The sequence below is a fragment of the Choristoneura fumiferana genome, chromosome 5 (assembly GCF_025370935.1).
Source record: "Choristoneura fumiferana chromosome 5, NRCan_CFum_1, whole genome shotgun sequence".
NCBI classification, from domain to species: domain Eukaryota; kingdom Metazoa; phylum Arthropoda; class Insecta; order Lepidoptera; family Tortricidae; genus Choristoneura; species Choristoneura fumiferana.
This window is the reverse complement of record NC_133476.1, coordinates 19323952-19338021: the sequence shown is the minus strand read 5'-3', so window position 1 is coordinate 19338021 and position 14070 is coordinate 19323952. Positions and strand designations below refer to the sequence as shown.

At 35.4% G+C, this 14070-nt stretch overlaps 3 protein-coding genes across 7 annotated transcripts in view; all 3 read left to right on the top strand.

Annotated features, from left to right (window-relative positions):
• Window positions 1-9505, top strand: part of LOC141428341 (23 kDa integral membrane protein-like) — a 420431-nt gene extending 410926 nt beyond the window's left edge. The window contains exon 6 of the transcript XR_012451417.1: window positions 9494-9505. The gene's annotated coding sequence lies outside the window, so the exon portion shown is untranslated. The remainder of the gene's footprint in view (window positions 1-9493) is intronic.
• The window catches only part of LOC141428332 (uncharacterized), a 609788-nt gene that overhangs the window by 337210 nt on the left and 258508 nt on the right, over window positions 1-14070 (top strand). The window lies entirely within an intron of this gene.
• Window positions 10595-12656, top strand: LOC141428335 (sodium-independent sulfate anion transporter-like). The gene has a single exon (XM_074088296.1). It carries the CDS (start codon window positions 10687-10689, stop codon window positions 12442-12444), a length of 1758 nt encoding a protein of 585 aa, XP_073944397.1. The 5' UTR covers window positions 10595-10686; the 3' UTR covers window positions 12445-12656.

Genomic DNA, 14070 nt, shown 5'->3' with positions numbered 1-14070 from the left:
CTGCTGGGCACAGGCCTCCTCTCAGAATGAGAGGGCTTGGGCAGTAGTTCCCACGCGGGCCTAGTGCGGATTGGGAACTTCACACACACCGTTTCCTTACGATGTTTTCCTTCAACTCAAAGCTCGTGGTAAATTTTAAATGTAATTCCGCACATGAATTTCGAAAAACTCAGAGGTGCGAGCCGGGGTTCGAACCCGCGATCCTCTGCTTGAGAGGCCATAGGTCAAACCACCCGGCCATTACGACTTCCCCTTCTCAGCAGCACAAAATTTGCCCAATCATCTTACAAAATTACCTATTACTGCATAGTGCATACGTTTGAAGGCCAGATTTTTAGCCGCTCATTATATTTTATAGAAGTAGGTGTGTACTGAAAGAAACTTGCGAGCCAGAAGTATGTTAGAAACACACAACTAATCCGTAAGAAAAACTAGGCTAGAATTTGATATGTCTATAATATTGTAATGAATTATATGTAGGTATGCAGCACTAGGTAATTTTGTATGTAGGGAGGGCAAAATTGTGTGCAGAGTATATCAAATTTGATACAATACAATACAATACAAATATTCTTTATTGCATACCACAAATCAGTACACAAAATGTATGATACAAACACAAAATCAGGGTAGACAATAGGCGGTTTTATCGCTTAAAAGCGATCTCTTGCAGACAATCATTTGGGCACAAGATCTGAGATTGTAATAAATCTGGATAGAACTGACTTAAAATAATAAAACATTTTAATGTAATTCAATATGTTAACCATTATTTCTAAATTTGTTAGAACAAGTAACACAACATTGAAGAAAAGTAACCTCAAGTAAACTATGCAAACTTTATTCATTCATTCAACAAACTAACTACAGTGAATAAGCATTTCACTCATCCGGAACCAATCTCAATACCCTTGAGTAAAAGTGACCTCCGGCGTCTTGGTTCTGATCCAAGTCATAACTCAGCGCAAATCATATATACTTATGGACGTAAATTGTATGTATCTACTTCCTTTGCATTCATCAGCTTTTCATTTCATTCTTCGTCTGTTGGCAACGGTTCGGTTTTAACAATGGTACTAGTATTTTGTTTTTATGGTTGTGTCGTATTGGTAGCGGGTTAGAGATGGAGTTGAATTTAATTAAAATTATTTAAAATAGATTTCTTATGCTCTCATGATTTATAAAGAATGTCTCTGACCAAGGCTTTAAATTAGTTTAAATTCTTGCAAGCATTTGTTTTGTAAGATTTTAAAATAACTTGAATTTAGATAATTTATTGATCCACAAAGTTTAAACGTTAAATCGGTTTATCGGACATGCCGGTGTTATCGCTGTCTCTTGGTACGGGGGCTTTTAAATCATTTTAGACATTTATTTGTTATCTCTTAGGTAAAAAAATATCAACGTGCTGTCAATTTTGTATTGTATCGCATACATTGAAAGTTATATTTAATATGTATGAAAAAAATGAAATTAATAGTGATCACTGATCATATTTCTAAAAAGTTGCAGAACAAAAGTAGCGCAGTTATGTAGAGTAGAATCGAACCTTGGATTTAAAGCCCCTTGTGATGGTCAGTGACTCCCTGTATATAAGTTTACAGAGTTAAACGGATCATCTAAAAAAATAAAATAAATCTCTCGATTACAAGTCAGGAAGGGTCCAACTAGTTTAGATTTTTTCGGAAGATTCTTTTTCAAAGAAAAAAAGGAAGTTTTTTCGGCGGGTTGTGTCACCGTCTTGAACGCACTCTTGAAAAAGACCTTCGGAAAAGATTGAAACGAGTTGAAGAGATCCTGATTTATAATCGTGAGTAGATAAATCAGTTAATTTTGTAATTTTACAAAACGGATTTCCATTTATTTCATGCATAAATGTTTTCTTTGTTAATTTCCTATTTAATTATTGTGTTAACACTATGGTAAAAATACATGAGAACTTATTAATCGAAAATTAAATTTGAAATTGAACAAGCTTAACAATAAAAACATTTATAAATAGCAATCCACGCGTCAACCCTCGCCTGCCGAGGGGTGTTTCCGGCCCACCGCGTTCCGTTTACGAACACGGTATTAATTCTGGCCTGGCCAAGGAACTAATCGCCTGCCACGGACGGCTCGATGAATCGAAGATGAGATATGGTCTTGTTTGTGGTTTGTTTTTGGCTGTTGTGTCTGAAAATGATTTTGGAGGCCATTTGTGCTGGAAATGTAACGTTGATGGCTAATTGAATGATGTTTACTAACATTAATGCTCAAAAAAACAAATAAACTTACATTTATTTATCAGGAGTTTTAACTTTAGAAGTACAAGTGACAAAGGTTAGTTAAAAGAATAAGCGAAAATAGATGCTTAAAAATTCAATGTCCTACCGATTCGAACTATTCAACAGTGTTGTCACGGACTTATTTCGACGGAATAAGCCTATGAGTGTGAGTGGGGACCCATTACTATTCGATGTTTTTTTTTATCTTTCAAATATATTTTTTGTATCGAATATGTGTAAATAAATCTGTATCCCTATCTCTCTCTCTCTCTCTCTCTCTCTCTCGTACATAGTTTTTAAAGCTTTAGGTAAGTTCATATTTTAGCACTCAACTAAACTTTAATAAGTTGTCCTTAAATCCTGCATGTTCATGCACTGTTATTATTCAGATGGACTAGATATTTGATACGGATGTGTGTATAGGGACAAGGCATGAACAATCAACAAAAAAATAAACAGTTGGCAAAAACGCTCGTACAATTATTTTTTTATTCTTTATCCACAGGTAAGCACGACAAATTGGCAGCAACAGAAGACATAATTTACAAAACCAACTTCGGTAAGCAACAGTCACGCACCAACGAACAAACTTATCAAATCCAAAACTACAAATATAATCCAATTTGCGCCTCCCATAAACCCAAACACCAAAGTTATTGTTTGAAATCTATTTAAGGTTTCTGATTTCAAACAATAATTAAATTTACGTCCGCAGAAATTCAGAACTTAAATCTCTTAGTATTTGTCACTCAATTGTCCTGAAACTTGAAACATTTGCGCTACAATGGATTCTGAAGGCTTAATTCTAAGTGGGTATTAATTCTGCTATATATCAGAGAAGTTTTAGGGTCTTTGGGGCCCCCAAAGCAGGGAAGGGTTACAACGGATTCATATTTGTGTTTGCCGATAATCTTATGATTTATTTATCAGAGACAATCAGTATTTTTTTTTCAAATAATAGAACTCTTCTATTCTTAATAGATATAGTGTTTTGCAGCTAACAAAGTATTTATTATCTCTTGTAGGTTTTTTAGATACGACGAATACATCTATGATTTTCCTGTTAGATTTTATCGGCGCTTCCACTTTATAAAAATAACAAAGTATAGTGCGTGTTTTTAATGTTAACCAATTACAGTATTTTTCTGTCCTCCTTTTTCCATGTTCACATTGCTGAGACAAATAGATTGTACTGTCCCACACCTATATGGAGATGGTCTTCTCTATTTGTGCTTAATTGTGCTTTGAATTTTATAAATTGATTATAAAAATCTGATAGGTTAAATTTATTTCATATAACATAGTTCTTTATGTTCAAATATTTTACGCCAGTCATATTTAGGCTACAACTGAAATATACTTCCATATATTTAGACCGCAGCAACCTTTTTTGAGTAAAACGAAACGATGGATCAAGTGTCACCCGCTCCATGCTAGAATGAAAGCAAGCACTGTAGTTGAACTCACGAGAATAGTTGGGTCCGTCTTATTCTAAAACCAGGCACAGCACGCCCTCGAATGCTTTGCAGTAGGAATCTTTTTATTCTCCGAGTTGCCTAATGAAAATTTTCATTTCTATGTAGTTCACACAACTGCAAATTCATGCCTCTGTGATGGTTTGTAAAAAAAAGTTCTACATGATGACTTCCACATAGTAATGTGAGTTACGTGAGAACTTATAGATAAAGATGATGTACGAGTTGATAGGTGACCAGCACTTTTTGAAATTCCAGACTATTAAAATCAACTTTCACAGAAGACACGTTGTGTGCATGACTTTTAATCAATCGATCTTTATGTAAATACGAGTATAATTTGCATGTAATTTAGATTATATTTATAACTATTTTCTCTCAATGAGGGTTTTCACAGGGGTGAAATATCGTTAGATGGCGTTAGCATCGTGAAGTCCGTTTGACGTTTGACGTTTGCTCGTGATTGGTCAATAACTAAATAAGCCAATCGCAAGCAAGCGTCAAACGTCAAACAGACCTCACGATACTAACGCCATCTAGCGATATTTCGCCTATGTGAAAACCCTCATTCAAAGAGTATTAGTACCAATATAGAAAAAGAGTGGCAACTCTATGGTCAAATTTGCATGTATGGTAACAAGCGCTATCTGGTAGCTAGCTGAAGAACTAAATCTGACATAACACACACATGTACATGCACGCACACAACAAGCTTAACGTCTATAAAGCCCAGTTTGGACCTGTAAGAAAATTGCGCAAGTTGCATTACATCGCGAGGCCGGTAAGCAAACGAGTTTATGGTGGTCACTTTACTTGGTCACCCTTGCGGAACAATGTAATACAACTTGAAGAAAACAGCAAAAAATCAGATAAACTTGAAAATCATCCGCTAAAGCCAGACAGCCAACATACAGCGGAAAGATGGCGGACAGACTGAATTTTTCAAGTCCGCGTTTGACACATTTGTCAATTTAGTGCTATCATTTTGTCGCCAGAGGCACTGGCGTGTACGTGAAAAGGTGACGTTTTAAGTGTGCCCCCACTGCCCTCATTAATAGGGATGTCTGATGGCTGTGTGATGTGTACCTATCTGGTTTTATAGTTTCATCATTCAGGCAAGCAGACTGAGGGACTTTCAGAAAGAGAAGTTTACTACACTCACGTAAGGTTTTCAATAGAAGCTTCAATAGACTACCTCTGACTTAGGATCTATGAACACAAACAAAAGAAGTATTTACTCAGAACCTTTTCAGGGCTTAAGAGCGTTTATACCTGCTGAGCTGCCAACGTTGCATTTTTGTTAGTTTTTCTCGATTAGTATTCCATAAAAAAATATACTATACTACTGTTACTGTGTCTACTCCAATAATTATTCATGATAGACTTTTATATTCTTTAAAAACGAACAAATGTCTATTAACGGTTTCTAAAGAAAATAAAAGTCTATCACGAATAATTATTGCAGTAGACACATTAACTATTATATTAAGAACAGTTCTATCAGATCAAATTTTTAATTTTCATTGAGAAAAACTGACAAAAATGCAACATTGCCAGCTCAGCAAGTAAGTATAAACGCTTTTAAACAAATCCCTGTATGATTGATGCAATTGCAAATACGTTATCTGTTTTTGACTGGCTTCTTTATCGATATATTAATAATTTTATTTGTGTTTTACACTCTTTCTATATGTCTCGTTATATGTGCGGTTTCATTATACTAAAGTGTTATTATTTATATTTGCATAATTGTCACTTAATTATATCTTAGTTCTGTCTGAGTATGCCCCTATGTTAACTGTATTATTTTTTACTAATATCATAAAATTTACTCCAATAGCTACAGTAACTCCCCTCTAATGAAAGTCATTGCAATCACTATTGTGATTTATGATTGATCGTCGTGACCCCCAGTAATTATCACGTTATTGACTGACGAGGGAGTTAAAATTATAAAAAAAACGATCTGAAATAGTTATTTACGAACACGGCTTGGAATTAATGATTCGACAATTATTAATGGATGAAGTGTGATTCAAGACTGATTACTTAATAATTGACTTGGAGTTTTTATGGAGTTTAGAAAATAAAATATGTATAGTAACTAATTTAAGCGACGTCTTTTAATTTACTTGCTCATCCTCGCCAGGCCAAGCGTACTTTATAAACAAAGAATTAATCAATTATACAGTGACAATAAACTAACAAAATAATAAATTAACTTATTTCTTAATAAATATGCATAGGCTTATTAACTCTACGGGATTCTTCATAGGTTTCTCAATCAACTCCCGGCCGGATGGAAGCACGATGTTAAATAGCGTAAACTTGAACAAAATCGTAGAAAGTTTCACTTAAACCCCTTTTCAAAAACATTTAGAGCTACATCGAGTTCTCGAAGCGGCAGTGTTAACTTTGCAAAGGATCCGCCAGGAACAAAAGGGAACTGTTTCAAACGTTAAAGCAACTGGATTAGGGTTATATTGCAATGTTTCTCCAGAATACTGGAGTTTGGTTCCCTTAATGCCACAAACGTATGCGTGGCCACGCTCACCTCCATCACGGTCTTATCAGGGCAAACCGGAGTCGAAGCTGCGTATCGACGGACGCAAGCTGAAATGTCGATAACATCACGACGTATGGGGACACGCAGGGAGAATTAAAAATTGGGTTTTTGGAAGGGTGTTCCGGCCAGTAGCAAACCAAAAAGGGCTGTGGAAAACTTAGCCTTAGAGAGAGAACTTAAGTAAGTCTAGTGCTTTAGTCTTGTGCGATGAGAACTTTGATCAAGTCAATGTTTCTCGCTCGGAGATTTTTTATATGTTTGAACTACTATCATTTTAAAACAAGTTAAGTTTTAAAAAGTTCTAGAAAACTACAAAAAAAATATAAAAATTGCCGTTAAAAGTTCTTATACTATGAAAAACCATTAAAATCGCACAATTATCATAACAAAAAAAACTTCAAAAAGCGTTGATTCGTAAATAATGAGCGCTTAGTGCCTACGTGAAGTAGGTACATTATAAGAATAATTCACATGGCAGGGAGAAAGGAAAGAGGTTTAAGAAAAATGCAAGTTTTAAATTCTGTATTGGCTCTGTGCACGACATGAGCGCCACCTAGCGTCCGCAACTTTTATGGCTCTGATGCTCTGACGTTTTGAAATTTTATCGCGACATTGTGACAAAAATCAAACCTATAACGTATTAATTTATAATACAAAATTACTGTGATACCGTGATTTGGGTGGACAAAAGGTTGTGAATTCATTTTTGGTCATTAAAATTAAATGAGGTAAGTAAAATTTATTCAAAAAGTGTGTTTTATTTTCGTTATGTCAGGGTTTGTTAACTTCATGTTTAGTTGTACTTTTACTGTAAAACGAAAAGATAAAGATACCTTATTGGTTTCTTTAAATAAAAGTAAAATTATATAATTGTTCTTATATCGCTAGTAATAAATGAAATATCGTTTTCAGATCAAAATGAGTATCATTTTGAAGACCGGTTTTGTGAGTATCACTCAATATAAAATTTCAACCACAAACCGTTTCATAAGGAAAATTGTTGCTGGACATGTCCGAGATGTACCTTGAGGAATTAAGAACAAAACAGGGACAGTGTTCAATAATTCAAGCTCGCATCATAACACAAACATCTATTACTAAAATTAGGTAGGTAGTTAAAGTCTATGCAAATTGCTTTGTTAATGACAGATTCATATGAGTATGACAGATGACAGAGCCAGAACTATTTCTACTTTTGGCCACCATGAGGGCTGCGATAGATTTCATCACCCCCACCTAGTACTTCGCACCCTCCCAATACTATTCGTTTCTAATGAGAACGTCTCAGATAGCAATCACACGGGGAAAATACGATATTTTACAGTTACTTGATACAAAAGAAGTTCAAAACAACACAGAAGCAGATTGAGAGCAATTGAGAACTTTGACCAATATTCGCGATTATTTTTCCTCATTGTTATGTCACTTGTCATTGAATGTTACAGATGACCTCATGAAAACAGAAGCTGAGAGGCTGCTATCAGACATTTACCTTTATCAGATTATGATTACACAATCTCAATTCAATACATTGATCTGGTAGGATATCAATCGAGAAGAATATCACGTCAAGCGTAAAAAAATATTGAAATAAATAAGGAAATATTAATTTTAAACTGAACTTAGGAGAAAACTTCATAAAATATTTAAACTTGATAAAAGAGAAATATAAATAAAAATAGACACAAGTAAGTTTAGTTACTTTGATTGTTTAAAAAATGAAGCTCGTTGATTAATAATCCAATTCAGAAACATTTTTATAACTTTTATTAAAGCGTGCGGAACCCAAAAAAAAAGATGCTCAAAAATGATTTCTTATGTCGGAAAATTTTCGGCGGCAAAGCTATCTTGACATTGCTATCACAGTGATTTGAGGGCGCCTTTGTGGACTCGTGAGAAATCCCTAGCGAGATAATAGAAATAGTAACTAGACAAGCAACTCACGCTTATTGCTTTAGCAACCGGCGGAAGGAGCACTCCTTTCGCTTCTTAAATTAAAACAATGACACTTTCCAACATAAAAACTGAAGATCAAAATTCAACTGAGGATCTTCGAAGACAGACTTGTGGTGAAGAAAAACTATGCAGCGTTGAGACGATAAAGAAAAGACTGCCTATTACCATATGGCTTCCGGAATATACATCTGCCAAACTTGTTCTGGATATGATTGCTGGAATCACGGTTGGGTTAACAGCTATACCTCAAGGACTTGCTTATGCTGATGTGGCTGGACTATCCCCGGAATACGGGCTTTACTCGGGAGTGATGGGAGGGTTCGTATATTTATTTCTTGGAAGCTGCAAAGACATCACTGTGGGACCCACTGCCATTATGTCAGCGCTGATCTCTAGATACGTCGCTGGATACTCTGCTGACTTTGCCGTGCTTGCAGCCTTTATGGCAGGTATATTCATACTATCTATGGGGATCCTGCGTGTCGGGTTTCTTGTAAATTTTATATCAAAACCGGTCATCAGTGGATTTACCACCGCTGCTGCTTTTCAAATTATAACAGCGCAATTAAAAACTTTATTGGGACTCAAGGGGTCATCAGGGCACACATTTACGGATTCCATGTTGAACTTTGTACAAAATATAAAAACTATCCAACTTTGGGATGCTTTACTTGGCTTATCAACAATTGTCATTCTTTTATTTTTAAAGTGGGTGGGGGATGGATGCAGTCGCACAGATGGTCGCGTAAGACAACTGAGATGGTTTATTTCACTATCGCGTAACGCTGTAGTCATCGTATTAGGAATGACAATAGCTTATATCTTACAAATAACCACCGGTGAAGAGCCTTTGGTTTTAATTGGCAATATAGATGGTGGTTTGCCTACAATAGCACCTCCGCCCTTTAGTAGTGTCGTTAATAATGAAACTTATACATTCGTAGAAATGGCTCAAGCTTTGGGGCCTAAAGCAATAGTTATCCCATTTGTTGCTATTCTTGAATCTGTTGCAATTTCCAAAGCTTTCGCTGGACAAAATACCGTCGATGCTTCTCAAGAAATGATTGCTCTTGGTGTGGCTAATATTTTAGGTTCTTTATTAAGAAGTATGCCAATAACGGGGTCTTTTTCCAGAAGTGTTTTAAACAATGCATCTGGTGTCCAAACCCCTGGGGCAGGAATATTTACAAGCTTATTGGTTCTTCTTGCGCTAAGTTTACTGACATCAGCATTTTATTTTATACCAAAAGCTTTACTGGGTGGATTGATAATTTCAGCTATGTTGACCATGATAGACCTATCCATGTTCATGAAACTGTGGAAAATAAGTAAAAAAGAATTTGTTACATGGAATACAACAGTAATCGTTTGTTTGTATTTAGGATTAGAGTATGGTATTTTAGTAGGTATGGCAACTGAAGCGTTAACATTGTTGTATGTTTCATCGAAGCCTGTGATAGAAATAAGTACGATTCAGAGTGAAAAGGCAGAGTTAATTATAGTGCAGTTGCCAGAGCATATGTCTTATTGTTCTGCAGAGCACGTTCGTCATGAAGTGAAAAAGGTCTTACATCAATGTTCATTGAACTCAGTAATTATCTTGGATGGTTCAAATATGAGGAACATGGATTCAACTGTAGCATCAAATCTGATGGCCGTGGTTAAAATATTGAACAACCACTGTCACCGAATTGTATTTTTGAATTTTGTTACTAGATTAGAGAAATTGTGTCTTGAAATTAACCCAGAATTTGAAAGTAAGTTTTTGATTGCGTCACACGTAGAAGATTCATTAGACGTGTTTTTAAAAACTTGATTTTGTAATGTATTAATACTATTATTATTACTGCCTCATTTCTGTATTTTTATATTTTTTTAATTGTGTTCGTCGTGTGGTATTACATGAAAAATATTTGTATTTGTTTAGTATTTTTAAGGTGTAGTTTGTAAATATTTTGTGTTTGTTTCTAGTATGAAGATTGAATAATAAAATTGTTAACGGTTCCTGAGATCCTTTTTTATGTCTTAAAACGTGTAACCATTTCAAGCTTTTTAGAACTAGAATCATCCTTTTTATGTCTTAAATAACTATAACTAGAAGAATTTGAGAAAGCGATTTTTTTATATGCATATGGTTTTTGAAAATACCTTAAAATTGGCTTATTCCAAAGTTTGAAAAAAAAAAAAGGTTTTTATAAGTTTCGTTATTAAAAAGTGTTTTTATGTTAAAGTATAAAATAGTTATGTCATTTTATTTTATTTCCTTAATTCTTGAACTACGTTATTTACGTCAATGATATTCATCTCAAGGATATCAAGATTCTACCCTGGAAAGATACCGATAAAACAGTCGATAAATGTCAATCACACATTCAGTAGCAGGCGGACTAAATCAGACGCAGCTCGTGAAATTTACAATATAATGACGGTTTTAAAGGTGAAAAGTGAAAATGGCACTCAAATACGTAAAATAAAAAGTTCTGCCAAGGAACTGTGCAGTGTGAGGACTGTGAAAAAAAAACTACCTATAATATCATGGTTGCCAGCGTATAATACGACCAAACTTATTCAAGATATAATAGCGGGCATCACCGTGGGATTAACGGCTATCCCTCAAGGCATAGCTTATGCAGTTGTCGCAGGCCTCTCTCCTGAATATGGATTATATGCCGGTCTGGTTGGAGGTTTCATTTACCTGTTTTTTGGAAGCTCAAAAGATGTCACCGTTGGACCAACAGCTATCATGTCAGCAATGGTATCAAAGTACGTTTCGGGGTACTCGGCAGACTTCGCTGTTTTAGCAGCATTCTTAGCTGGACTGGTCGAACTAGGCATGGGTATATTACAGCTTGGATTCTTAGTCGAATTCATATCTCTACCCGTTATCAGTGGATTCACAACAGCCGCTGCCTTTCAGATTGCTTCCGCACAGTTGAAATCACTGTTCGGTCTTGACGGGAAATCTGGAAACTACTTTGCTGAATCCGTATACAACTTCGTTCTTAATATCAAAACTATTAAATTATGGGACCCTATACTTGGATTCTTAACAATTGGTGTGCTGATTTTCTTGAAGAAACTTGGCCAAGGTTGCAGCCGGACTGATGGCGCTTCAAAACAATTTAGATGGTTCGTGTCACTCGCTAGAAATGCTGTGGTTGTGGTATTGGGTATGATAATAGCATACATATTAAAGCTTGTTACCGGTGGTGAGCCTCTTATATTAATTGGTGTCATTGGGAGTGGTTTGCCTAAAATCGAACCTCCACCTTTTAACACTATTGTAGGCAATGAAACTTATTCCTTTGGAGATATGCTGACAGTGCTAGGACCTCAATCTATAGTTTTGCCTTTGGTTGCTATTTTGGAGTCAGTGGCTATAGCAAAGGCTTTTGCTGGAGGAAAACCTGTTGATGCCACTCAAGAAATGATCGCAGTCGGGATGTGCAACATTATTGGGTCATTTGCCAGAAGCATGCCCATTACTGGCTCATTTACTCGGACAGCTCTAAATAATGCTTCTGGCGTTCAAACTCCTGCAGGAGGAATTTTTACCGGGTTCCTAATTTTATTGGCCCTGAGTTTATTAACATCAACTTTCTATTTCATTCCTAAAGCATCATTAGCTGGTTTGATTATAACGGCCATGTTCTCCATGATTGATTTCCCGATTTTTGGGAGGCTCTGGAGAAATAACAAAGTGGAGCTCTTTTTGATGTTGATCACTATGGCCATTTCATTGTCCATTGGCTTAGAGTATGGAATTGTAGTAGGGATTATTGTCAATGCTGCGATACTACTATACGGTGTATCAAGACCTAATGTTGATGTTAATACAGTATTGTGTGAGAAAGGTGGCTATCTGACCATTCCCTTGACTGAAAATCTCTCATATTGTGCAGCTGAGCACGTACGTCGAACAGTTTTAGAAGCATCCCATGAATCTGGTTACGACATGATAATTATAGACGGTACAAATGTAAGAAAAATGGACTCCACTGTGGCTTCAAATCTGATGTCAGTTGTTCAGGACTTGGAAAAAGCATCTCGACATTTAATGTTTTTGAACTTTTCGAATGAAATTGTTAATCTATGCCTTGATATTAATCCTAAGATTACTAGTAGATTTATAATAGCTTCAAGTCCTGAAGATGTGTTCAATTTGTTTGTGAGAGCATGATAATGTCACGACATACTTATTAAGAATATTGATGGCTCAACTTGCGTTGTACGTCAGGAACGGTACAACTAGTTTTGCTTTTAGGAATACTTACTGTAAGTCATTTAATTTTAAGTTATTACATCTAACTCATATTTTATGAAAGCTTAAATGTTTACTCATAATTACTTATTGAACTGTAACTAATAAACTTGTCATTGAATACAATACGAGTACGGTGTTTTTCATTTACTTATCCAATTTTTTAATTATTATTACTTGCATACTCAAGAATGCATATCTTCATCACTATAATGTCATTAGGATTTTTTACCTCGCCATCACAGGACAATTGGCTCTTCTACTGTTGCAATGTAAGTTTACACACTGTGTTAAGGACTGATAAAAACATAGTCAGGCGTCAATCTCAAGCACTTGTTGTAATTGTACTTTAAAATGCATTCTTATCTGTGCACATGTTGAGCTTCAATTGTCAACATTGAACGACAAATCACTTGACACAAATTACAAGACCTTGCGGCCTTGCTAGCAATTTTAGTTAAACTCGTTATATATTTATGCACATTCTTTACACATGTGCAAGTAAATATTTCAGTGTGTGAGGAAACATAATCACCAATAGGATGATTTTATCTTTCAAGCAATATGCAGTGCTGCTTCTATCAGATTCCTCGCATACCGCTCCACTAGCTCACACATTTCTGTTAGAAGACCAATCTTAAATCAGTCCTTTATTTTATATATCTTTTATTGCAGGTAGGGTTACTGATTAATTTTGAAAGACACATAATAATGAGCACTATAAATTTGATCTAATGTTACTAGAAATTATCCAGGCACCATCACTTCAATTTAGTAATATCTTCAGAAAAAATACAAGTTTATGTGAATATGCTTGTTGCTGACATAGAAAATTATGAGCAGTTGACAAACGTTTTGTTAAATTCTTCCCAATAATCGATCGTCACCTGTTTCCAAAAGATGGGGGCCGCTTATCAAAATCCTGTGATCCCCTCAATATTACCATTGCGTCGATGCGTCAAAGAGGGTGTGCAGTTTCCTTAAATTTATTAACGTGAATCAGCACTCCTGAAAATGACAGATTTATGCTCTTTATCCCATCAACTAAATATGTGCTGAGTATTCGATTAGGATAATGCGGCGTGGTGCGGCGCGGAGCTGCATTCTTGTCGGGACGGGAAGTATGTGAAACTTTTGGAAACTTTTTTTGGAATTTCGACGCTGTTTTTTCGATGAAGATAACATTTTAGACGTTTTCTAAATGGTTTGCATCATTATTTAATTGTTTAAAAGGTTATTCTGACCTCTCAATTACGGCCTAGGCCTTTGTCTGTGTAGATATAAATTGGCTCCTAGACATTACAAAAATACCAGCGAATTTATTATAAATTACTTGTATCTTATTCACAACCATCTTACTTTTAATAAGTTGTGAATTGGATTAATAGTTTAAAAATGAAAATACTTAACAATAAGCTTTGAATTTAGCAAACATACGATAATTTCTGTGCAAATTTTTAAGACTTACAGTTAAAGTAAACTCGAAAGTCTCCGAAGTTTACTTTAAGTCTCACTTCCGCTGACGATCTAATCTCGGCTGCCAAT

Excerpts from the sequence above, each read along its gene's own strand:
- LOC141428335 (XM_074088296.1), top strand. The coding sequence starts at position 10,687 with ATGACGGTTTTAAAGGTGAAAAGTGAAAATGGCACTCAAATACGTAAA.